The sequence below is a fragment of the Rhododendron vialii genome, chromosome 8a (genome assembly GCF_030253575.1).
Source record: "Rhododendron vialii isolate Sample 1 chromosome 8a, ASM3025357v1".
Taxonomy (NCBI): Eukaryota; Viridiplantae; Streptophyta; class Magnoliopsida; order Ericales; family Ericaceae; genus Rhododendron; species Rhododendron vialii.
Window position 1 is genome coordinate 16,544,177 of NC_080564.1, and position 27,156 is coordinate 16,571,332.

General features: G+C 38.3%; 1 protein-coding gene and 1 pseudogene across 1 annotated transcript; both read right to left on the bottom strand.

Annotated features, from left to right (window-relative positions):
• Positions 1–144: 144 nt before the first annotated feature.
• Positions 145–25,667, bottom strand: LOC131299024 (DExH-box ATP-dependent RNA helicase DExH3). Its single transcript, XM_058324555.1, has 19 exons — positions 25,101–25,667; positions 23,626–23,780; positions 23,452–23,539; positions 22,973–23,218; positions 19,523–19,618; positions 16,494–16,682; positions 16,212–16,371; positions 16,001–16,131; positions 14,859–15,026; positions 14,503–14,775; positions 6,611–6,805; positions 5,711–5,914; positions 5,279–5,348; positions 5,002–5,150; positions 3,807–4,112; positions 3,408–3,467; positions 3,108–3,260; positions 2,799–2,909; positions 145–1,304 (listed from the first exon to the last, which is right to left on the bottom strand). The coding sequence occupies exons 1-19, from the start codon at positions 25,467–25,469 to the stop codon at positions 819–821; spliced, it is 3,609 nt and encodes a 1,202-aa protein (XP_058180538.1). The 5' UTR covers positions 25,470–25,667; the 3' UTR covers positions 145–818.
• On the bottom strand, positions 7,159–7,260 carry LOC131299292 (small nucleolar RNA snoR100; annotated as a pseudogene).
• Positions 25,668–27,156: the final 1,489 nt, after the last annotated feature.

Consider the following 27,156-nt stretch of genomic DNA (forward strand, 5'->3'; position numbering starts at 1 on the left):
AACATAGCAAGAAAAAAAACCAAATTTAGAAGCCCATAAAGAGCCATCCAACAGCATCTCCTTTGACTAGCCAGCACAGCTCAAATAGGCAAAAACTTTGTTTCCGCCACATGGTGTACCTAACACCACATAAGCAGTTCCACATTCCAACATTACTGTAATTTCATAGCAATCTTAAAATTGTACACCTGATTCAAGTGGATAGCTTAACATGAATAGGCGATTCCATTTCATGATTTTCACAGCAATCTCCACAAAAAGGAGTAACAAAGAGTGAAACCCTACACTAGCCCTCCAAAGTCTATCAATTTGATGTATTAAAGTTATCAATACTGCCCAAACGGCAGAAACTTTAAGCACTATTCAAGATAAAGAGTTGCACCAAGAAACACTAATGGTGCAATTTACATATATACATTTTGTGAAATACATAGATGACGACTGCAGAAATGCCTGCTATCTTCTAATTCTTCAAGGTAATTTTACCTGAAGTGGTAATGCCGGCTGAAGCTGATCCACGAGCTTAAATAGATACCGCCAACATCAAAACATTGACTTCTGTTTCCACAATTGGGCTTGCTGAAAATCTCTGGTTTCCACTGTTAAATGTCCTCGTCTGCCCCACTTGATGAACAAGAATTCAAAAGCAAGGGACCCATGTTACATCTGATCCACTAGCTCCATTCTATATTCTGGCCCCCAAAACACAAAGCGAAGGAGGAACCGAGGAACTTTTCTTCCTTTGTCAGTAATAACTATTCTATAATGTCAAGGCCATTTTGTTTATCAGCAATAACTACCTCCAGTTAAAAAAACAACTACCTCCACTTTGTAGATTGAACTGGCTGTTTCTTTTTGCTCTTCTTTAAAAGCATCGACATATGGTCAACAGCTTTCTCAGACGATTGAGTTTCGCCCATCAACCATTCGAGAGCCTGAGCCGCTGCATCCTTTTCCGCAAGTTTCTTATTGTTGCAAGACTGACCCACAAAATTCAGCCCATTGAAGATGACAGTGGAACGAAACTTGTTGTTTTTAAGTTGTGTTGTCTTGTATGAGGGTGTTCCATGTCCAGCCCTGGCAAGCAATGTTTGAAGCTGGTTCTTGGAATTATCACCTCCCACACCATCACTACTTTTTGAGCGTGGGCCTGGAAGTAGTGTCTCTTTTGTTGCCTTTTTTGATGGTGTTGGCAACTGCCGACCAAAAACAAATTTACCTTCACTTCTGTCCTCTGATACCAACAGTCTTATTGTCAAAAGCAGCTCATTGTGGTCTTTCAAGTCCAACTTGGGATTCAAAAGCTGCCACGAAAAACAGAAACAGTAAATTTCAAATTGATGATCCTTTCAAACTTGGCAGTTATGCCATGGCAAAAGCAAGGAAGGCCATTCTCAAGACAAATGTGTACAGAAAGTTGGGACAATTTATTCATAACCGGTCTCAGTACTATGACGTGTTGACGTTGAAAACACTACCCAGTCCCCGTTTGCATGGATATCCTGAAATGGACAAATCAGTACGAAATGTGAAATGGACGAACATATGGCCTTGTCGATGTCGAAGGCCAAAGGGATTCGTGGTGGTACATCTTCCGGGTCCCGAGGCAAGCCAAAATCTGAAGAGGTTGACAGTTATGCCATTGCAAAAGCAGAGAAGGCCTTCTCGAGACAAACGTGTACGGAAAGTTGGGATAATTTATTGATAACTGGTCTCAGTAATATGAACGTGTTGACGTCGAAAACATTACCCAGTCGTTTGCATGGATATCCTGAAACAATATAAAGGCTGCGTTGATCCTGGTCAATACACTAAGGCTGCTAAAAAATTCGCAGAGGGGTTACAATGGAGGCAAGTCTGGATGTCTTTGGATCCTGAAATGAGGGTGTCTTTGGCTTGCAGGCCATTAGTGAATGGGTTCAGATTAAGGCAGTTGAATATCAGCAAGGGTTGACAGTTTTAAGGGAGTGTGGATATAATTAACGTCTGTACTAGTATTATGTTTCAGTATCTTTTACAATGTATTGTCATGTGGAATGCCATCTAACATTACGTTACATTCTTTCGTATTTAGGCTATCGATTAGTATCTTTTCTTTTATTTCAGAATGCTATGATGTCTTTGTGAAGGATTTTCGTTTGGACTTGATATTGTCATGTTGTCCAAGTTCAGTTTCTGCAATGACCTAGTAATGTATTCTGTTCTTTTACACTGCTATCGGCTTCTGGGTTTTCCAAAGGAATTCATACTGCTATATGGAGCCCCATATATATTTATGTTATTAGCATGGAATTCAAGTCTTGGGGTGGTATCAATTATAATTTATAGAACAAGGAATTAGAATCTAGATCAGATTAGGTTTGCCTATTTCCATTAGAAGTCTAATCTTAATCTATTCCAAAAAAAAGAACTTTTAACAGATGTCATAATTTCGTAAAGAGAGAGCAACAGTTCACGTTTTCTAGGCCACACTCAGTACGTGATCAGGCATAGAACGGAAAACGGAAGAAGATGCGCTCGTGAATATTCTGCTTCAAATCTTCAGTTCATGATTTAAGAGAAGCCGGAGAGATTTTGGAGGTATGAACCTTATTCCCTTCTTGTAGGGTTGTATAGATCATGGTTTTATTTCTTCTAGTCTCATCTGCATGCACCATCTTTGGATCCTGGGATTCGGTTCCCAACACCAACTAGGAGAATACCCAAAATCCATTACCTATGGAATGCTTCTTAGATCCCAACTCACCCACATCTTCCCATCCATGGTGGCAAAATTTAAAGTACAACAAAATCATTACCTTCTTTTGAATTAGTTCTTCAAGCTCTTTCTTCAATCTTAGATATGTATCTGCTAAGGCAGGATTCATGAAAAATTCCAAGTATCCTCCCAACATTTTCAAGTGTCCATCCTATGAAAAGCAGAAAATGATTGAAGTTAAAATAAGGCCACAATAAAATATCTAAACTATTCTTTTGAAGGAACTGGAATTACTGATAACATGGAGAACCAATGGAATAAGAAACCTACCAGGCCCCCTCTAGAAATGACAGTAAGAAACTTACAATATTGCTGATGACATAGAGAACCAATGGAATTCGAAACTTACCAGGTCCCCTCTAGAAAAGTTTCCTCCGAATAAGAGAACCACAGAATCGGATACAGCTGTTGAATCCCGAAGAAATACAGAATTCACTTTAACCTTCTCATTGAAAACAAGCCAAGGATGTGGAATTTTGAGTTCCTGGCCGTTCACAGAACTCTGTGTGAAAGGAAAAGGAAATGCATTCCACATTAAAGCACAACACATAAACAGAATTCCAAGATGCAATTATAGCTACAATAATATACCCAGCTCCTGAACAAATGCCTCACCAAACACCGTAGCAGCAAAAGATGAGAAACTTACCGAGTACAGAAGTACCTGTCCATCCTCCATTGTTTTCAATGAGATAGACTTCTCTTTGTTCTGTAAATTAAAACTCAATAGTGTTGGTAGATTTTTAACGACCATAGCAAAGAAAAAGACAACTAATATATAATCCCAACATTTGGATGGCACTCTGGAACAAAAAAATTATTCCACCCAAAAGGAATACCAAGTCCCAAGAGTAATAGTAAATTGTTTATGACAGAAATTAAAGGAACTAGGAAGAAATGAAAGATTACAAGGGGTAAAAGAACTGTTCCATGAAAATCGATAGAGTGTTCTACGAATGCCAATAGACATTAAGTAACAAATTGCAGCAAACAGAACAAATAACAAGAATACCATGTCCCCAGAAAGAAAAGCCAACTTATAACTCACCACAACAGAGCATATGCCAGGAAACAGACCCGCACAAATAATGGCGCGGATCAAATGCTCATCATGGCTCCACGTGTTGCAAATTTCTGTGTTGTCCAGAAGACCAGTGTCCTTAAGCAAATAAAAGAATTGCTTCCGAAGGGAATCAATGGCTTTCAGAGTTTGTGCAGACAGGAAATTCTTCCAACAATACTCATAACCCGATTGATGCCTTTCAGCATCTTTCCAACCATCATATGCCCGGACAAGGGCAAGATGGTCGCTGTAATCACGCGAAGAGAACTGGGCCTTTGCAGACTCTGCAAGCTGCAAAAAGTGAACAGATCACCCAAGGCAATTTGAAAAAGTATAATGGATGAGAACCACCAAAAGTTTAGAGGTTCTAAAAAGACTGAGAAGGACAAGGAGAATATTAGATCTAAATCTGGTGAGATTTCAAAAGATTGAGAAGGACAAGGAGAATGAGGTAGGGGATATTTTTTTTATTTTCTATTCTACTTTTGGACAGAAATGAGGTGGTGAGTACAATTTTTTATTAGAAACAAGATGCATGTGGCCAAGGCCCAAAGTTGAATTTCAATGCCACATATACTTCAACCAAGCAGTGCCAACAAAATGCCACCAACAATCACAAAATAGATAAGAAAAACCGACTAGAAACAAGGAGCCATCCACTCTGTCGCTGGTTTGTCAACTTTCTAAAGACACAAATATTTCCTTCCCCAAATTGCTCTATCTTGAGGGCAATAGCACTGGTGTGACATGTGCCTCCAATAAACGTTAGAACTCCATAGATTCTAAAACTGCATCCACATTAAGCATGCTTCTATAGAAAATGACCCATTAGTCATTGCCGCATTGCTGCACGCTGCAAATATAGCACTGAGCTTTGATGCAGTTTCATGTTGCATACCCCACCTTAGGCATGCAATGTTTGACCAATATGCAGGGGAGTGATTGAAGTTTGATGATACTAAATTCACTTGTCCACGTAAGAACAAGAGATAAATCAATGCTCCAACTTACTTAGATCAGAAAAAGCTGATAAAAGGGCGATGATCTCTAAAGTAGAGATAAATAAACTTACAGCCAAAAACCACCAGTAGATACATCAACAACAGACAAATAAACAAAAGCAAAACGTACAAGCAAACTCAATACAGTATGCTTTATCTGCAACTATTAGACAACTTACATCCTTCTTGTCGAATGGCATTAGGAATGGATCTCTGGCACTTAGACCAGCAACAACAGTCATTATTGGATCCAGGCAGTTGAAAATAGCTCCAAACAAGAGCATTTTCCCCAGTTTAGGCTCAACTGGAAGCATTGACAAGTTGCATCCTGTGAATTGAAGAATGTAACTTAGGAGTGCTCCTCAAGGAATACTTCCACAAATATACTTGGAAAGCAGCTGAGAAAGACAACTACATGTGCAGAGAATCAACGAAATGATACATAGCATCATGTACCTAGCACCGTCAGATTTTCATTCGCATCCAAAGCTCCAATGACCATCAAATATTCAATAGCATTTTGAACCTGCAGAGACACGGTTATCCAAAGAAACTACAAAGAGTTTGAAAATAGATGGTGCTAATGAGACGAGGAGAGGCACATTGAACCCAGAATATAAAAAGTACACAGAGTGTAGTACGCATAAATGGGTGGCTGGGATGGGCAGATTGGTTACAAACCTAACCTCTCGCAATTAAATGCACAAAGTGTTTCCCTCGTACTTGAACCCACAACTTTAAGGTTAGATCTCTGAGTTTTAACCACTGAATAAGACTGGAAATTATGAAGTGATCTAATCTAACTCAAAACCCCATATACATGTCTTCTGCTTAGGTTCTAGTAACATGGTCTGAGGATCACATATGCACATAGCATCTGAAACTTACAGATAAAGGCTCCGGTGGTTGCAAAGCCCTTGATAGGAACTCTGAAATACTCCCAAGTTGCAAGCTTTTTATTTGCAAGCATAGAGACTGCAAAGGTGTCCTTAGAAGTTCGGGAAGTTGATAATCAGCAAAAGCATCATATACACATCGCGGATACAGATGGTAACATTCGCCTGGTTGAACACGACCAGCTCTACCTCTTCTCTGCAGAATGGAGGGAATTAGTATTACAAATCCATAAAGCCATATAAGTGGTCTGCATTGACAACTAAAGCATTGTCTCGTTGGTGTTTTCAAAAGTACTTTTGAGAAAAAAAATTTGGAAAAAAAATCATCATTTCACTATCTTACCAATTCTTTTGGAGGAATTGGTTTTCTAGACTTGAACAATATTTTTACTCTCCTAGAAAATGGATTTTTCAAACAGAAAAACTGAAAGTACCAAACAAATTTCCTAAGTGACAACCAATTAACACCGTGGCCTGTCCTCTCTTATGCCTTCCGGCTTTGATTTAGGAGAATGCATAACATCGCTTGAGTTTCTCAATATTTGGACTTTGGAGGTATAGGAGGGCCGTTATTTCAGCGTTAAACTTTCTCAGAGCAGGCATTTTGTGCATATAGTGCCAAAAGTTAGGCGTGTCTCCATTCTTCCCCGTCGCATACCCCCATTTATTGGGAATTACATGGGTACTCCTGTTGTTGTCACACCAATTAATACCATTTAAACAGTCAAAATCCCAACAAAGTATCATCGCATAAGCCATTTCAAAAACATATGCACATCAAAATAAATTACCTCAGGAAACTAACCTTAAACCATTCAGTGGTTTTCCTACCGAAAGATAATCCCATAAGCTATCTATGAAATCAAATCAAATCCAGATCATAAGAATTTACCTGACGAGCAGAAGCCTTGGAGATCCATGAAGGAAGCAAACATGGAGTGTTATTCAGAGCATCATATGATGTCTCTTTGGCCTTTCCACAGTCAACCACAAAGACTACGTCGTTAATCGTGATGCTTGTCTCAGCCATGTTAGTGGCCAGAACTATTTTCCTAACTCCATCTTCTGGTTTATCAAATATTAACCTCTGAAACCAGCAAAAAGAGAGTGAGGACAATAAAAAGCATTAAGAAAGCAGAAATTTAAATTATTTCTTACTATTTATGCCAACAAAATGCCAAGTACATAATGAACAGAAACGAAACCATGGTCATGTTTCTTCCCAGTGATTATCACCAATAATAATAAAACACAAACTTAAACAACAACAATAACAATAACAAAACCCATCAAGTCCCCAATCACTAGGGGTGGGAGAGGATTGGAGATAGACCTAACCTGGGCAATATATGCACAAAATGGCTACTCTCAAAATACCATTGGAACAGTGGCCCCCTATACCTCAAAGAACTGAGGAGTTAAAGGGACGTTTTGCTGCAGAACTATCAACCATGCCCCCAAATCAAAGCTAAAAGGCATCCAAAAGGGCAGGCCTAGAGACCCAAATCAATTTCTGTGCACATTACCATGCTTCCTTCATTCATAGTCCAGAGCAAAATAACCGAAACAAGATCAAAATAATTGAGCGTCTCTAAATTTTAAAGTACAGTTTCACAGCCCCAAAAGTACGAACTTTACAACTTTCTCCTTCAAAATATCTCCCCTTGGTCACGGTTCCTCAGTTATCCTAGTTTTCTCCCTGTGGTCAAACTGGCAAGTTGGGGGCCTAACTTTTTGTTTCTAAGAGATTAATTATATTTGTCGCCACTGGGAAGGGGTTTGATAATTCGTTTGAGCTGCATAATCCAAACTTAAAAAATACCGACCTACTTCATTCCACCCACTAGACACTGTCTCAATGATGTAGTATGTAGTAAGGGTATTTATGTCTTTTTGTATTGGGTCTATATATAAGTGTTGGAGTCCTTTCTTTTGGTAGCTTCTATCATTCTGAACGAATATTATAAAGAGCTAGTCTCTTTTGTATCCCATTTGGAAGTTTCTCTCTCTACATTATCTATGGGTATCTTTGGTTGCATCATTTGGTATCAGTATATAACAAGAGGAGCACCAATAGGATGCAAAGGATCCATAGAAAGATCAAGGGTGCAAAAAGATTTAACGAGAAGATCTTCTCCATGTACAATTGAGAGGATAGTCTACTCTTCAATCTAAGAGTAGGCTGTTCCCGCATTAAAAGCTTCCATTGCATACTACCCAAACCAACCATGTCAAGGAGTAGGAGACCGTATGCAATGGTTTCCACCTTCTCCTCCCACCCATCCCCCCTCTCCACAAAGAAGAAGATACTCTACTCTCTGAGGAAAACCTCACTTCAAACCAAAACCACATAAGAATGAAAAACCACATAGCTTGCGCCCCTCCATGATGGACGAGAAGTTCAGGGACACCCAATCATGCTTGCACATACAAAACCAGTTCACACAAATTTGTCATCTAGGAATCAAAATAACAAAGTGCCGAAATCATCCAATGTCGTCTACACGCAGATACGCACGCACACATATGCGCACAAGCACACGTGCGTGCATATGCCACACGGAGAGAGGGATTTGAAGGATCCTCATGCCACCTATGCTTTTCCAATGGAAAGAAGCTCTCCCTTTGCCCAGCAAAGCCTCAAAGTAAGACCGAACTTCAAGAAACCTAAACTTCAATTTCACCTACCAAATAATTTCTCCCCCATCACAGATTCACAGGTGTATCATGTATGGGACCGCAAGGAGACAACCCAAGATCTCTCTAGACTACCCAATCTCCCAATCGTTCAATCCCCAAGGAAAGCAATATTGCAAAAGATAATATCATCATCCTCCAGAAGATAAAATCCAATTGGTCCACCTGTATTTACCACAAAATGAGGAATTGGGCCGATAAAACACACCTATCTTTTGTTGAATATCCTTTAAGGAGTGCCAACCACTACAAATGCTTTTCTATACTCCCAAACCACGACATAATGGAACCTTTTAAAAGTTCACCTCCCAACTACCTGTATACTTAACAGGCCAAAACAAAAGGGACAGGGCTGAGGTTAAAAGGTAAAGAACTCCATACTACCATATACATTGACAATTATCTGTATAATGAACATCTTTAATCTTCAACCATAATGAGAGAGCGGGGGGGGAGGAGGACCGAATTAGAATGACAGACCAACATGAGACAAGAGGAAGTGCAACAGCACAAATTATTGGTCAGTTCTCTTCAAAGGTAGAATTCCTATTGTCCCAAACACCTAAGCTCTAGCAAAACGCTCTACAGTGTATACAAGCCATCAAACACTCTCCTTAATGTGCAACCCCATATTGCAGGGTAGATATTCAAACATCCATAAATAAAAGGAATCATAATGCAAAGGAGAGAAGTATGATAAAAATGAGGACCATGGTTCTAAAAGTTACTAGGCACTAGTCGGGTCGCCTGGCGCCTAGGCCGACTAGTCGTCAATTAGTCGGCAGCTAGAGATTAGTCAGGCATTTTTTTACAAAAAATTCCCCCCTCCCCAAAGTCTGAGTAAGTAGACCAACATAAGTAAAACAAAACATCAACTATCATCCAAAATGAAAACATCAAACATTCATCCATCTATCCATCCATCAAAACCAAATGTTTTAATGTTTAGTTTCACACCCATAAACTATTTTTCAGTCCTCAACTCTTCATGATCGAACATTTCGTCAAAGTGAACATTCATTTGTTGCGCCACTTCATTCTTTTGAGTCGTAATTTTTACTTTACCAGAGGCTTGCGTTGCTGCGATTTTAAGTTTGTGTTTGTGTTTCTTGCGACTGAGGGATGTTGATTATCGGGAGAACTCAAAAGTCACCACATTTTTGGTAAAATAACAATTGACACCCTATACTTTATTCTATTACATATTTAAACCCCCAATTCAAAAAAATTACAAAATATACCCCCCAACTAGTCCCCACCTAGCCGACTAATCCACCGCCTAATGTAATGCCTAGGACCCTAGTCAAGACGGTCAACCACCGCCTAGACCGACTTCTAGAACACTAATGGGGACAAATGCAAACTGGGAGCCCTAACCGAAGAGCTCCTAGAAACAAGAGCACTGATACCACGTCAGAGCCATAATAAATGAGAAGATAAACAACTCAATTCCAAGATAATTACTTTGATAAAGTTCACCCATTTAGGTGATTGGGTACGGAATATTTTTTTTAATCTTAAATTAAATAAGTGAAATAGAGAAACCTTTATATAGTTCGACTGGATCTTACGGAGCCTGCTCATATACGACATGATTCGGATATGATCAAAGAAAAGATTCTCTTCAAGTGAACCAGCCTATCCTTTGTATGGGATAACCAATTATACCATGTTAGACAATCAATTATGCCAACAAAATTAAGCTCGTAGAAAATGACCCAATGTGTATAAAGCTATCAAACACAAATAACCCTAGGATAGGAAAGATAAGAAGTGCAGCATGCTATCGAAGTGTTGTCCTCAATTGCAGATTGATAGAGTGTTGCACTCCTTGGTGGTTTATGAAAGAAGATAGAATGTGCATAAGCGAAACTAGTTTCTTTACATCAAAATAGGGGTATTTTCCTATTTTAAATCTTAAACACGGTAGGTTCGGGCTGTGAACCTCACTGAACCCCTACCCTGTCGCAAACGCATGTCAAGAGTCGAGATGTATAGCCTGCCCCAACGCTGGTTATTTACTCCCAGACCTTGTCTTATTAGTAATAGTAGGTTGATGGGGTTACCCAATCCATCCCATTGTCCTCACCGAATCTCAACCCATCCCCCACCCTTTCTAAGAGGAAATAATGTTCTTCTCCAACCTTTTGGCAACAAAGAAACAAATAAAGGACAGGGCATACAATAAAAGGCCAAGCTTGATAAAGTAATCTGTTAAAGTCAGACTCCTGCTATGTTTTTTTTTTTAACGCCAGTCTCCTGCTATGTAGAACCAACACAGACACGGCAGACGATATTAACACACTGACAGGATTTCCAAAAAAAATAGAGGACACGACACGTTGGGAGACACGTTAGTGTGTTAATATATCTTTTTGCAGCTATCTATAAGTGTTTTAATAAGACCAATGAAGAAAAACACATGCAGAAAAAAAATATGAAAAACTAAAAGAGGAAAGAAGTTTAATTTTTCGTGACATACAAATTCCACATTTTGACCATTGTTTCACATTACACATTTCCACCATTATATACCACATGCAAAAATTACATCTGTTAACATATTTTCTCGATAAAATAAGAGAATGAAAGAGAGAGAGAGAGAGAGAGAGAGAGAGAGAGAGAGAGAGAGAGAGAGAGAGAGACCTTTTTATGTTTTGGGTGTTCCAATAATTATAGTTTCACCGCGCTTAAAACTTCTGGTTTTTATAATTTCAACCCACTTCAAATGTTTTTATAACATCATTTTTGCCCCAAAAGTGTCGGGAAAGTGTCTTAGCATTTCCTTGAGGCCAATATTCTAAAAATCACTAGGTGCTAGTTGGGCAAAAAAGGGGAGTCGGCCGCCTAGGCGCCGACTATTTGGTTGCCTAATCTAGGGCCTCTAGGCGTTGGACCACCGTCTAACGCCTAGGTGGGGACTAGGCGGCTGACTTTTAGAACACTACTTGCAGCGTCTAAGCATGTTCGGAGGGTGTCAAACTGCAAAAAATTAAAAAAAAAAAAATTCTTTTCTATGAAATTGAGTTAGACACGTGTCCAAAATGTGTCCGGAGTGTCTCTGCATATCAAAAGAATGAACCACTGAAAATAATGCCAAAAAATTGGACACTTAGGGTGTCGGACACATGTCTGAGCATGTTTGTGTCTAGAGTGTCCGACACCGGTACGTTGCCTTCAACGATGTGTTCATGCTACATAGGTCTCTTGCCTTTTGAACCGCCCTGAAGTCTTTCAATAACAATGCCCACATGGCCTTTGCCTTGAAATCTCTCAATTGCAGGTTTACATGTTTCTCAAACATAAGGCAAGCCTTAGTGCAACAATTAACTGGTCAAACTTTCTAATACATACGCATAAAGTGATGCAACCAAATCAAAGGATAGATAGAATAAGAGAGTGAGTCTCAAAATGGGATACAACGAGCAAAGCTCTCTAATACTCTTCCTTTAAAATGATAAAAACTGCCCACTAAGAACTTTGGACACCTATTTATAGACTCAAGGGCCCTACTATCGCTAATGAAACAACTACCCAAAATTCTACTGCATCAGGACTCCCCTTCTAAAGAAAACTACTTGTCCTTAAGGTGGACAACAAGACTCAAACAACTAAATAAAGAAACCATAAAAGCATTTATTATGCAGCTTCGGATTAGGCATGTGGCTGCATTTCCTTGATTATCATCTCCCTCCTGCAACAACCAATCTTCAATATAAGCTTTCTTTTGTATATATCCCCTGCATCCATACTTTTCTATCCAAATAAACCACCCACTTGGCATGCCTCTTCTGTAACAACTTATCATCAAATAGGCCATCACGTTTGTTTCCAACACACACCAGGAAAATTCCAACTTCTCATCATGCCCAATACTTTTTAGAGTAAAGACCAAACCCAACGGTTCTTCATGTTGACCGGAATGGTCTCTACCCTCTTTTGGAAACTTTGGAGCTAGTTAGGTTCCATAGAAACACAAACTCAAACAGCTTTGACCATAGACAATTCAAGAGGCATCTCATGGAAGCAACTATCAAGCTTCGGCCCTATGGAATCCTCTAAAACTAGCGGGACATCAAAAACAACCTATTTCGGCTTTGGTAATGCACCAACTCCATTCTGTTCTTCTTGTGCTTCCTTGATTTCTTGCCTAGCCATAAGGAAGCTTTCCTTGATCATATTAACAAGTCTTCCATCTTCATTGTCAACTCTAAACTTTTCTTCAAACTCGAAACAGATAGGAACATTTTCTAATTCACCACAAGTCTTAAAGACGGGATCGTCTTCAAAGTTAACTTTTAAATATCATCCTTCAGATCTTCACCGATCTCCAAGATGGAGCCACCTTCAAAATCATTTTGCAAGTTCCTCATTTGGGAACTCATCAATGACGGAGAGGCCTTGGAAACCACCATCTTTAAAATTATCTCCAAGCTCTTCACGTGATCAAAGATAGGAATATCATGTGAGAACTCACCAAAATAACATTGCTCCTTGTCCTTCTCAAATGCATACGGATCGAGGCTCGTCTCTTCCTCAAGCACATACGGTTTGAGGTTTTCGTAGGACTCGGAATCATAGTAACCATCACTATTCTTGAATGAAGTGGACAAATTCTTCCAATGTAGCAACTTCTCTTTTCAACAACAATAGTTGCACCATGTCATGCAAGGTAGCAACTTGTCACTCAACTCTTTAATCTCATTCCCTTAGAGATTTGAATTGCTGTTACTCCTAACCGCAGGATTAGCTTGAAACCCTCATCATGGTTTGCCACGAATCATCTACCCCTAGCTCATCTCTTTCTTCTACCTCCATGAACCATTTAAATGGCAAACTCAACCCCAAAACAATCAATTCAACCCATAAAACCAACACCCATCATCTCGGACAGGTCAAAGACCCAGTCAACTCAGTGATTTCAGCCCAATTCCTAATAACTTAGTAAGTTCAGCCCAAACCCGATCACAAAATCAACCAAAAACTACCATTCTTGAACAAATCGAGCCAAAATCAAAGGAATCAAGCAGAAATCGGCCCAACCTAGCAAAATCACCTGAATTTAAGGTTCGCGAAAGGCTGGTTCAAGCTTGAAACTCATAGACGAATGTAGATCTGGCTAGACTGAGCCTCGAAATATGCTCAATCGTGATCGAAATGGTTGAACTGACTTCGAAAAAGACTGAATCGTGTTTGAAATTGCTGAATTGTGTTCGAAATGACTGAATCGAGTTTGTACGATCTTCCAATTAACACAAAATCAGTCATAACAAGTGAAAATCGAAGGAAAATGAAAGGACTAAGGATTTAAAACTGGTTCGAACAGCACTCGAAACACTCTGTAAGGTTTCAAAATTCGGTTTTCAACAAGGGTTTCAAGATCTGGATTGACTGGGGTTCGTATTTCAGAAAACCCAGAAATAAACTCGAAATAGCTCGATGAAAGTTCGAAACAGCAGTTTAGGTTTGAATGACGCTGATCCATGGGTTTAAGGTATGAAATCTGTTGGTTTCGCAAATGCAGCTTAATCTGATCAATTTGAGCTCGGATATTGGTAGAAAAGGGGAACAAGAGCTGGAACAGATCTGAAAGAGTTTTCAGTGAGTCTAGGGTTCTGGTGAGATTTCTCATTTCTGGGCGAAGTTTTGGGTTCCAGCAAAGTCTGTAGGCTTCCGGTGAGATATTTTCGACTACACCTCAACTCTGATACCAAAATGATGCAACCAAATCAAAGGGTAGATTAATTAAGAGAGAAATTCCCAAAATGGGATACAATGAGCAAAGCTGTCAAATATTCTTTCTTTAAAATGAAAAAAAAAAAACTGCATAATGAGGACTCTAGACACCTGTTTATAGACTCAAGGACCCTACTAACACTAATGACACAACTGCACTCAATGCGACAACATCATAAAGCCTCAAGTTGGCTTCTTCAAGCCAAGCCTCATAAGGCTCAAAGGCCTATGAAAACCACCATTACCATTTCAATGCAAGGAAAATAGAAATGAAATGTACATTCTTAGGGCATTCTTCCTTTAACAGTCTCAAAAATGAAACACAGAATAAATAGTTGGTGCTAAGGTTACCTGCTCCGAGCTAGCCATGGAACCATGGCATGCAAGCAGTAAAACTCTGCTTGGATCTCCCAGGAGTGGATGAGCTTGGAGCTGATCTTTTAAAGAATTTATGTCATCCCAACCAGTCATAAATACTAAAACAGCACCAGGTCTCTCCTTTTTGATAATATGGCACAGCATGTGTTCAATAAGATTAAAGCCGATTGAATCAGGATTCCAACAAGATAAAGACTCCCTAGTTCGTGGGCCATAATCCATGAAATCGGCAGCTTCAATTGCATCCTATTCAATGTGTAAGGTTGATTATTAACAGAAAACCAGAACTTTGTAAATAAGGAAAATATTACTTCATAAGATTCTTATACCTCTACAGCTGAAGCAATCTGGCTCTTCCTCTTTCTGAGAGATTGTTTCTGCATTTTCCACATCTTCTCTTGACCATAATTATCAATTTGGTTATACGAAGTTAGCCTATACCCAGTTGTTTCCAAAATGTTCTCCAGAAAAAGACTTCGAACTGGGTATGTAAAGCCCTAAGAAGAATGAAAATATATTTTACACAAGTACTGGACATGGGTTTCATCACTAAGAATCAACACATAAGAGAACATTCGCATACATAGTGTAAATGTGTTTCCCCTTCAATAATAGTCCCCAGATATTTTATCTGTCTTGGGGAAAAATGCATACTAAGGGAAAGAAACAATGACACAAGTCAATGCAGTGGATAAAATTTGGCTTTTGAGCAGAAGAATGCAAGTTCAAAAATAAAAGCAGCTTGATTCCAAAGATTACGACTCTAGTTCACCCCACTTGAGGTCCAGTTTGCATCTTTTTTTTCTTTTTTTCTTTTCTAACGTTGCAGTGCAATGAAAAGCAGGTTTGAGTCTTATACAACCACCTCATGTATTAAATGTAAAACTTAAGTCTAAATGCCCTGCAACCCTCCCAGAGCCCTATTGCTGGAAGCCTCCAACCAACAATGGGTGATGAGCTTTAAGTTTAGGTCAATCCCAAGTTCACCCAATCAAGCATCCTGCATTGCCGAGACCAACGCTATTTGGTTGTCTACCTACTCTAACCAACAGAGTGTTTTGTCATCCTTTCTTGCCAAGAAAATTAATCAAAAGAGAACATCAAATGAAATACTCTATAAGGTCATTCACAGAATCAATCTAAAGAAAATTGTGGAGCACTTTCAGCAAAACTCAGTTTCCATCCAAAGTATATGCACTGCAGCGGGCCAATTGTTAAACGACAAAGAAGCTACATACAACAAGAAGAAGAAGAAGAAGAAGAGAACGCATGTAGTCTACATAGAAAGGCATAAATAGATCAAAAGAAAAGTTCAACAAGATATGACAAATAAGTATCAGAAAACTGCTATATATGCCATAAACCTTCTATTTATGCCACAACATCGTAGGAAAATGTAACCATTATCATAACAGATGTATTTGGTACTATCCCTGTAGGTCGAATATGGTAAATTGTATGCTAAACTTACAGGAATATGGATCATAGGAGCACCACCGAAGTATGAGGAGAAAAGCTCAGCATTCAGGGTTGCGCTCATCAAAATCAACCTCAATTCTGGACGTCGAGGAAGGAGTTCCTTTAGGACAATTAATAGAAAATCTGCCATAAAATGCACTGTCAGCAACTCAGCAATTATACCCACAACACAGAAACAGATGCTTAATCAATTCCAGAATTACCCTCATTCATCCCACGTTCATGAATCTCATCAACAACAACATGAGATACACCTTTCAAGCTTCGGTCAACAAGCAATCTCCTTAACAAAATGCCAGTGGTGCAAAAGAGAAGGCGAGTATCCCTCCCTTTCATTCCCTCCAACCGCACTTTATATCCAACCTTTGAAATGAAAGGAAAAACAAATGCAAACATTATTTCAGCTCCATTTTCAAAGGCAATGTAACTATTGACAGACATAAGGCAGTGCATCAAGTGTTCAATATGCTGAGGCAGAAACATACAGATTCTCCAAGATTTTCACCTCGCTCTGCAGCAACTCTTTCAGCAACTGACATAGCAGATATTCGTCTAGGTTGAGTACAAATAATACTACATGCAGCTCCACGACCGGCTTCAATTTCAGACTCCAAGATATATTGAGGAAGTTGTGTGGTCTTACCACACCCAGTTTCACCCGACACAACCACCACCTGCAAATTCATTACCAATGCAGAGATATTTGACGACAAAACGAAATAGAATATGACTACCACATATACTATTGCCAGAGTCCCAAATAATAGCCAGCTTGTGGGATTATCAAGATCTGCTTGAACATAATTTTATCTCCATTGCACTAGATAGCCAAGAACGGAGCAGCATAAAGATTGAAAAGCGACACCAGTGATTTTCAAAAAAATAAGATGCAGAACATGGCACGCCTATGAGATATGAAAAATTATACTTGCATAAATTCACAATCTAATACATACAATTTTGTTATTCAAACATAACAAAAAATAGAAACATAATACTACTTAAAATTAAAGCTGCTACTCCATCGTTAAGATATTCACGTACCAAATGCATTGCAAAGAATTCATAACAATTGCAGAAGATTGTTATAGATAATGACATTTTCATCATTCAAATGTTAAAAAACATATTTAGGGTGAATATTTGCAGAAATCCTATTGGTACCGACGGTACCATAGGGAAAATGCACCGACGGCCACCGGACGGCCGATCCGAGCGGTCCAAAAATTTTAAAAAATAAAACCGAGTGGGCCTACGCGAGAATCAATGGCATCCGAGGTGTGTAGGGTACTTGATCCGAGCACCCATTTTTCGTGTATATACACGTATATACAAATATACACGAAAAATGGGTGCTCGGATCAAGTACCCTACACACCTCGGATGCCATTGATTCTCGCGCAGGCCCACTCGGTTTTATTTTTTAAAATTTTTGGACGGCTCGGATCGGCCGTCCGGTAGCCGGAGACGGCCGTCGGTGCATTTTCCCTACGGTACCATCGGTACCAATAGCAATACTCGAATATTTGCATCCAAAAAAATGCAGAAGAAGGCAAAGCATTGGACACGCTTTTAGGAATGTCCGGGGGCATCGGTATCTGATATGGGTATGTGGCACAACACACCTCCTGAGTAGAAGTGTCCACGCCTTTTGGGCTTCACATAATAGAAAATAAAAAAATAAAAAATTGGTCTTAGGTCCATTATGTGAATTTCATAATCTCACAAGTCCACCTATTAGTTTTGTAAGGTGTCAAGTGCATTTTAAAAAGTTCATAATAGGGTAGGGTACCCTAGTATTTAGGCACTTTCATAGGGTTTTGAGGTGCACTTTCCTATTATAGGGTAGGGTAACCCTAGGGTTTAGGTACTTTCATGGGGTTTTAGGGTGCACTTTCCTATTATAAGGTTTTAGTGGTTTAGGCACTTTCATAGGGTTTAGGCACTTTCATAGGCCAAATACCTTAGGGTTTAGGTTACGCATGTGGACTTGTGGGCTTACAAAATGTTGGGCTGGACTTATGGGCTTATGAAATCTCTATAGTGGACCTATCACCAAAATCTCCCATAAAAAAAGCTACACTGAAGTTAAGAAAAATCCATATGAGATATATGCTAGTGCACACAGACACTTGCCCAAGGGCCAAAAACAACCAAATCGATTGCATACTAAATAGAGTTTTTTTTCCTTTTTATCCCCTAAACTACCAATTTGATGATTTCATCCCCTCAACTATCAAAACATTATCTACTTAGTCCAACAGATAACAGAAATTAGGAATTTGGACGGAAAATGCCACGTAAGACCCTATAGGGCAGATACTTGATTATGAAAGTCCTAGAGATAAATATTATTATGACCATTTAGGATAAAATGATCAGAAAAATAAGATCTTTTCACCGGTTCAAGTGGATTGAAAATGGGAGCACTTTTTTAAACAATTTTTTTTTTAAAAATAAACCTTCTCAAAAAATTAAGTGCTCCAATTTTCAATCCGTTTGAACTGGTGCGAAGATCTTATTTTTCTGATCATATTATTCTAAAGGGTCAGAATTCATTTTTAATTTTTTATCTCTTGGGCTATCATAATTAAGTATCTTCCTTTTATTTGGAACCCTGTAGAGCATATACTTGATTATGAGAGCTCTGGAAACAAAAATTAACTATGATCCCTTAGGATAAAATGATCAAAAAAATAAGATCTTCGCACCGGTTCAAACAAATTGAAAATTGGAGCACTTAATTTTTTAATCATATTTTTAATATATAAATAGTCTAAATTCTATATAAGGAGCCTAGTCTTTTTTTAAAAATATGTATGTCTCAGTCTCTATAAAATGCCACGTAAGGCCCTGATATATTAATTTTGAGAGCCCTAGAAATAAAAATTAACTATGACCCTTCAGGATAATATGTATGATAAGAAAAATAAGATCTTCGCACTGGTTCAAATGGATTGAAAATTCGAATACTTAAGTAATAAGAGCTCCAATTTTCAATCCGTTTGAACAGGTGCGAAGGTCTTGTTTTTTTGATCATTATATCCTAAAGGGTCATAATTAATTTTTATCTCTAAAGTTCTCATAATCAAGTTTCTGCTCTACAGGGTCCCAAACAAGGTCTTACGTAACATTTTCTGTCCAAATTCCTAATTTCCGTTCTCGATTGGACTAAGTAGGTAACGGTATGATAGTTGCGAGGATGAAATTGTCAAATTGGTAGCTTAGGGACTAAGTAGAAAAAATGAGCATAGTTCAGGGGATACAAAAAAAAAAAAAAAAACTCTACTAAATAATGCTTGCTAATCATGTAGATCCTGCAGGTATTAATACTGAAAGAGAAATCCAAATAAGTTCAATTAAACATTTACAGGCAATAATTACCCCATTAAATTTTAAAAAAAGCCTGCCACTATAATTCCTCATGGTGAACCCAAATTTATAAATATAAATGAAGAAAGTGTAAAATTAGCAACCAAAATGGAGATAGACAAACAAGCAAGTCATAAAGTACCTGATTTTGTGTAATGAAGTTTAATAATGCATCTTTCTCTTTATGCGCCGGGAGACTTCTTCGGAATTCTAGCATCTTTTGGCCTTCTGGAGATTCCTATAAAACAGGCATTCATCAATATAACTCTGGAGGCACTATCTTTAACATATATAACCAAGGGCATTGAATGTAATGCATTGAAATGATTCAAGAGGTACATATGATACAAAACCAAAACCTATGAAAATTAACATAAATTAATAATTCCAATAATAAAAAGATCAGTGGTAGGATTCTGCTTAAATTTCAAGCTTATGAGGGAAAGGAAATGGTATTCCATAATAGAATAGAAGACAACTCCAAACAATATCAAGTTAGACAGCTAGAACTGTAATTCATCAGACATTTTTTTTCCGGTGTAATTCAACAACCAGGTTTCTTTATAATGCAAGATAGCCAAGAATTTCGATACTGCCCATAAACCAAAAAATATTGCTCTCTCTGGGTAAAGAACACAGCAATAAAGCACTAGGAGGAAGTACCAAGAAGGGGGAAAACATATGCATAAAAGCTAAATGACATATGCGACTCAGCAATTTTTAGGGTCGACAACATGGACTCATTACCTCAAATGATCTCTGAGTAAAGTAAGGAATGTATTGATTAGAAACTTCATAGTACTCACTTTCATAAGGTTTGGCTACAATTTTTAGGAGGCAAAGGATATGAAAAGGGAATTTCTGAAATTTCACATATCTCAGCTTTATATAAAATGAGTGGGGTTCTTATTGAAAAAGTAATAATGTTGAAGAAAGTTACTTGTCTCCCTTTTGGAAACCTTATCTCTACAATTTTTTCTCATCAAAATCCCGACACAAATCTACCACAGGCTAGCCAAAGTTTCTTGAAATTGCACTTCATCAATTTTCGTACATTGTCTAACTACCATACCCTCCTTTTGGGGGCTAAAGGAAGGCTAAATAGAAATTAGGGTAATAAGAAAAACCTATGCGAAGTGGAAACCAATACAAAATAAAGAAATCCTTGTGTCCCAATCAGTTGGGGAAGGCTGCATAATCCTTTCTTTCACCCTGCTCTGCCAAGGGCTATACTACCAATTAAGTCTAAAAAGGCAAAAAAGAAGTATTGTTGGATGGATAGCTTCATCCACACTATTGGCCCATATCCTAGTACCAAAGTCTTTATGTTGAATGTTTATTTGACATGGTATCAGAGCTTTGGATATTAAGAGGGGGCCAGTTCCAGGGACACAAGTTTTAACACTCCATCTCAGCCATTTTTCAACTGAGATTAAAACTAAAAGTTGCACACTCCCTCTCTCTTTTCTCCACCTCACCTGATCTCCCCCACCCAACCCCACCTCCCCCCCCCCCCACCTTCACATCCCCTGGTATTCCATCCCACCCTAGCAACTCAATCTCCGGCCCATCTTTCCAGTCATTACTTCTTTTGCCCACTCGACATAGAAAACCTGAATATGAGAAAATTAGAAACTAAGTTAAACAAATAAAAACATATAAACACACTTTAATTTTCCCCAGTTTCACTACAGCCACTTGCAGTAGTGGATGGTTGTGTGTGAGGTCACTAGAAGAACAAAGCACCCTGTTTTTGTTTCCTCTTCCCTCCCTCCCAATGGTTAAAAAGGTAAAACCTTAGTTGGCTTCGTTCAAATCATGTAGATCTGGAAAGGAAAAGACAACGCACAATCAAGTAGTTGGATTTCTCCATCGATTCCCCCGAAACACATCCCAATCTCTCTATTGGCTCTTCCATCGGATTTTCCATCATTTTTTTTTTTTTGAATTCGATTGGCACCTCAAATCAGAATGGGTTTCTTTGGAAGAGATAACAGATTGCTTTGGGGGGATCGGAATGTGTTTCTTTCAAAGAGAGAACAGATTGTTGTCATCGGAGCCGTGGGGCCTGCCATAAGGTTGGGGTTTGGAGAGAGAGAAGAGAGGATCGCTGGAGATGGAGTTGCCGGAGTGGGAGGGAATTCCAGGGGTGTGGCGGTGAGGATAGAGAGAGAAAGAGATCCGGTGAAATGGAGAAAGGAGAGAGGACGTGTGCAACATTAAGTTTTAATCTCAGCCATTCATTTCAATGGCTAAGATGCAGTGTCAAAACTTGTGTTTAAGTTTGTGTCCCCGGAACCGGCTTGTATTCAAGTCCCTCAAACTAAGCAATCTACTCCTCCCCATGTCGGGATGTTTCCATCTGCATATGTAAGATGAGATGGCAAAACTATGTGTTTGTATGCATTCCTGCACTCATTTAGCTTAAGGCATAAGTGGTGTTTAATAGAAATATATGTAATCTCCACATAGGGTGGTTGTTTCACAGAAAGAACAACCAAACATCAAAACCGTATGAATACATATCCGACCAATGCACCAGATCAACATATTCTTGGGAAAAAGTAACCCCTTAGATTGCTAACCACACAACCTATTTTGAGCAAGGTCTCTTAAAGTCCTTTTACCCATCCAGTGATTTTTTAGCAAGGTCTCTTAATCACCACATTACAGTCAATCATTTTACCCATTCAAACAAAACAAAAAACACATTCCGTCAATGATTTTTCATGATTTTAACCCTCAGCATAGTTCTGCTAAAGAGAACCAAGATAAACAAGTTCGGAATAAAAATCATATTGCCAAAAACCTCCAATGCACCCTTTTTGAGGTCTAGAGAAGCCAATAACTTTCTCTTCCAAAGCAGAGTTAAAAATCTGTCTGGTTGTCACGAGCTTTTCAAGTTTTAACAAGATTAATTCTCCCACAAACTTGAGCTTTCTTCCTATCCTCCTCATGCTCAAGATGAGTTTAAAAATAAAAGTAAATAAAGAAGAACAGCGGGGTCTCCTCTGCTGCATTATATAAGCAAGATTTTCAACTTTCAGCTTATAGACTTCGCAACGATCATTGCAAAGAAACGTAACAGCAAGAGATTAACCTATCTTTGTCCTATACAAACCAAGAGAAAAGCCAGACCTTTTCTTCTTCTTTTATTTATTGTCATACACAAGAATATTGGTTTATAATTGACCAAGGCATAGCCATACAGGGAGAGCCATCTTCCCCAAGACATTGACAGTAAGGTAATGCGCTAAAATAGTACTTGATATCATTAGCAAAACAAATCAAGTACTATACTCACCTCTATTACATCCCTGTCTGAATAATGATGACCTCATAACTAAGTTATGTCATGCTATTTGACCAAACTCACAAAGTTTGCCTAAAGGCTTAAAATAAGCTCTGAAAATTCACGTATCAAGCAAGTGAAACTGAACAAGAGCCATATGTCCGCATTACAATGTGACCTGGATTCTACCAAGACAAGCACCAAACGCAAAGCAAGGCTCTGATTAGCAAGACAAAAGAATTCCTCCACAAGATGCTATGCAAAAAGAGTTATCTCTAAAACATTTCAGGCTCAAATAACCTGCCAATCTTGTTGCTTATTGCGAATTTGCAAGCTCTTGCGCTGAAGGATCTTCTCAGCTACAATGCTCTTCCGTATCAAGGGCTCCTCTTGCTCATGAACTCCACCACCAGTATAAATACTGTTGTCACTGCCAGATCTTAAAGAGGTATTATCTGAGAAGTTTTCCTCATTCACAGACTTGATAGAAATGTATCCTTTAAGACGCGCGTCTACTTCTCTTTGCAACCCAAAAGGTAAAATAACCTAAAATATTTGTACAGTACTTGAAATCAGAAGAGATGAACTAGCAAGAGAAATTAGGATTAGAAGGTTTATGAAATAGAATCAAAATTTTCTACAGTCTTTGCAAGCAACACTCATACTCAAGTAGCTCAACTCTTTAAGATAATTATGCTCCGTAGAAACCAAAAACAACTCATCCTTCGTTCAAGGTACTATAACTACAAATCTACAAGTCAAAAAAAGCAAGAAAGTACCTCCCTCTGTGGACGCTTATGATCCAGATCAGACCTGTAATTCGGCAGCGGGGCCTTACTAATAACAACTACTTTTGCATACTGATGGCTGCCAAAGAGAAACGGATCTCAGAACACAAAATGAATCACAAGAAAAGGCGAGACAATGCAAATGTCCTAGTGGGGATAAGTTACCTATATAAACCCATTCGGGTTGCAAGTGCTGAAAGTTGATCAAAATCGCGTCTATCTTTTCTCTCCCGCGACACCACTTCTTGTTCATCTTTGTTGCGCATAAGCATGGTTAACTTCCATTTCCAGTCTTCAATGTTATCAAGTGTTGAAGCACACTGGTGATCACAAGTCAGCAACAGAAAGTACAGCCATGGCATGAACACTTAAAAGAGTAATTTTAGAGGGTTTTGGATTTTTTGGATATGAAGCACGGACACCTTGCCGAAGGTCACCTGCCGGTGTCGGGCACTGACACTCTCTCGACATGTGTCCAATACCCGAGTTTGAAGAGTCCTAATTTTTTCAATTTGTTCACCTGGACACTCTAACAACCACCTCCAACACACAAGGAAACTACCAGGACACTCGTAGGCCCAAATAAAAAATTTAAGGAGAAACGATGATAGATAGAAGAGTATGACAGGTCGAATGATGAAACAGCGTCAGTTCAAACACAATAGTGATTGATGTAAGAACAAATTTAAATGATGCAAAATCAATATTTAATAAAAATAAAGAAATACACCATTTTAGCGTGTCACGTCCTCCATTTTCTCAAAATTTGTGCGTCCGAGTGTTGGTGTAGTGATTGTGTCGTGTTGTGCTTCGCGTATGCGGTAATTAGTATACAGCTATTTTAAATGGGCAGCCCCCAAGTCGCATCTTTTTCAAGTCATTACAATTTTGCTCACATACCAAATACGTACAAAACTAAGATTTTATACATTTCCTTCTATGTACCATGGATACGACATAGACAATGCAAAAAATTCTTAAAGAACAGGAGGTATGTATGAAGAGACATGTATATTGTAGCTTTCAGAATTTCTAGAATTGTATTACGGTAAATCAAGAATGATGAGAACCCAATTAAAGACCTAGGAATCAGTTTAAGAAGTAGTACACAGTATGAAGTATGGATACATGCACACGAGACCTTATGCAAATTAATCCAGATTCGCCAAATCCGACAAATGCTCAAAAAGTAGGATGTTCACCTAATCTCACTAATTTGGATTCCTCTCTAAGAAAACCAAAGTACTAAGTATTGGTTTCATACTCATTTATCTCTCAAAACATTTTACCGTAACACTATGCAAGAAATGTCAGAAAATCAAATTCATGAAACTTGGATACGTGACCTAGAGCTTTCCGAAAGTATCCAATACTTTATAAATTAAACACTTTATAAATTAAAGAAACAAAATTGCATTGAACATCCCAAATTAAGCTGCATCATTGTAGAGAAGAACACAACCCTATAAATTCAAAATGCTGCTATTTTTTTTTAAATACAAAACTCCTTTATCCCCAAACAACAATAGAACACACACATTTACATTATCAAAAAAAAAAAACAATAAACAAACAAACAAACAATAGAACACACTAACATCCTACTGACCAAATTCAAATAGTTGAATTTGAAGACTCACCAATTGGCCGGACTCGACTTCCCTATCGGAATCCTCCTGATCAGAACCATACTCATCGTATGCCAGGCGACCATACCGTGAATTCCGTTGATTTAGAAAAGGGATACTGTCATCCTTAAAACGCAGAGAAGAGAAAAGACCCGCGGAGCTTTTGGCAGCAAAAGCTGATGATCTCCGGTGATAGATGGCAAAGGAATTAAGGGTAGGACAACGAGGGAGTGGCGGGCAGCGTAGGGGTGTACTACTAGGGCGGAAATGGGAGCGGCGACGGAGGTGGAGAGAGGCTGTGGTAGTGGCGGCTAGTGTTGTTCTAGGTTGTCTGAGAGAAGTGGTGAGGTAGTTGTGAATGAAGATTGAAGAGTAAGTCATGGTGGTGGTGGTGGTGGTGGTTAGAGTTGTGGGGGTTTGGTTGGTGTCAGTTCAGACTGAGTACTGAGAGATTGGGCGACATTTTTGGGGGCACGGAAGGAAGGAGGCTAGGAAACTGTGTGTGTACTGTGTAGCGTAGCCTAGCGTAGCGTAGTGTAGGAGTTTGGTTTGGGAGGGGGAAGTGGTGGGTGGCGTTTTTCTGGTGGCTGTTTCCACCTTTCACCGGTGTATTGTATTGTGTGGTGTCAGGAACAACACATTTCAGTAGTACTAGCCTCCGGCGGTGCACGGTCCGGATCGGAACGGATTCTATGAATTCAATCCTAATTTGTATCTCATGATTTTTAGAAAATAGCCATGAAACTGTGAATTCAGTCCAAACCAATCCAAACCAAATAGTTTGGTTTGGTTTTTTTAATGATGTGGTTAGGTGTCGGTTTAAAAAAAATAGAAACCGTGTTAAATGGTTTGGTTTATGGATTTATGTTAATGGTTCTGATTCCAAACCGATTCGAACCGTGTGATATATATATACATATATATATATATATATATAATTTGTTTAGATATACTTAATAAACTTATTTTCTTTATCTATTACTCTATTCCACCACCCTATTCTTTTCTTTCACTTTCAATATTAATTTCCTAAACTTTGTATTTCTACAATTTCATTACGTTAAACATACACAATTTGGGCTCAGTAAAGTGATTTCCTACTCTTTTTTCTTGATAACTTATTTTCTAATATATTTTATTCTTATTTAGTTGGTTGATGTTAGTGACTTTTGATGATTTTAATATATTAATTTCAATATAACTTTTAGTTTAAGTTATCTATGCAATTTTAAGTACTTAAAATAGTTTATAGTGATGATATTTCAATTTTAAGCGAACTGTAGTTCAAAACCGAAACCAAACCGCCTTTGAATGGTTTGGATTGGTTTGGTTTTATGAATTTGATGGGTTGGTTTGGCTCTTTAAATTCATAATCTGTAAATAGTGGTTTGGTTATTGGATTATTATAAAACCAAACCAATCTGGTCTATGCTCACCCTTAGAAAAATGCAATCTAATCTTAATCCAAAAGTCTCAGGGTTCGGTTCGAATTTTGAACCGTGAGTTACGGTTCGGTCCCGATTTTATCCACGAATTTCTTTCCATAAACACTAAAAAATGCAAAATTACTTCAATTACTGTATTACATATTATTCCAAATTTCTAGTTCAAGTGATGAGCAATAAAAGAAACATTACAGTCCAGATTGGCAAATTTTCAGTTCAAGTGACCAGCAATAAGAGAAACATTATATTGCAATAAGCTACAAACTGCAACATTACAGTTATAGCCATTGTGTTACATCATTCCAGTCCAAATTTCAATCCAGGTTTCATTATTCCAGCAACCAGATTCCATCAGTCTTGAATTGGATTAAGAGAAACATTTTGTAGAGCTACAATGATATGAATGAAGCTAAGTTAGATCATAATAAAATGAAACTCTTGCACAAAAATTAACTAAGCTAGTGAAATACAATTAGCACAATAAAATTAAATATTACGTAATTCAAGCTCTTGCATTTCTTCAATGTTCTCTTCCACTACAAAATGGCAATGGAGTAGCACGCAACCAATCTTGCATACAAATTAAGCACTCAATATAAAATTGTTAAAAAAATTTATAACAA

What these genes read in the sequence shown, in the direction of transcription:
- LOC131299024 (XM_058324555.1), bottom strand. Translation starts at nt 25,469, where the DNA reads ATGACTTACTCTTCAATCTTCATTCACAACTACCTCACCACTTCTCTC. An exon ending in ACCCGAATGGGTTTATATAG is followed by an intron (nt 23,540 to 23,625) that starts GTAACTTATCCC and finishes TCTCTTTGGCAG; the next exon opens with CCATCAGTATGCAAAAGTAG. An exon ending in CCAAGGCTTCTGCTCGTCAG is followed by an intron (nt 5,915 to 6,610) that starts GTAAATTCTTAT and finishes TCCATTCTGCAG; the next exon opens with AGAAGAGGTAGAGCTGGTCG.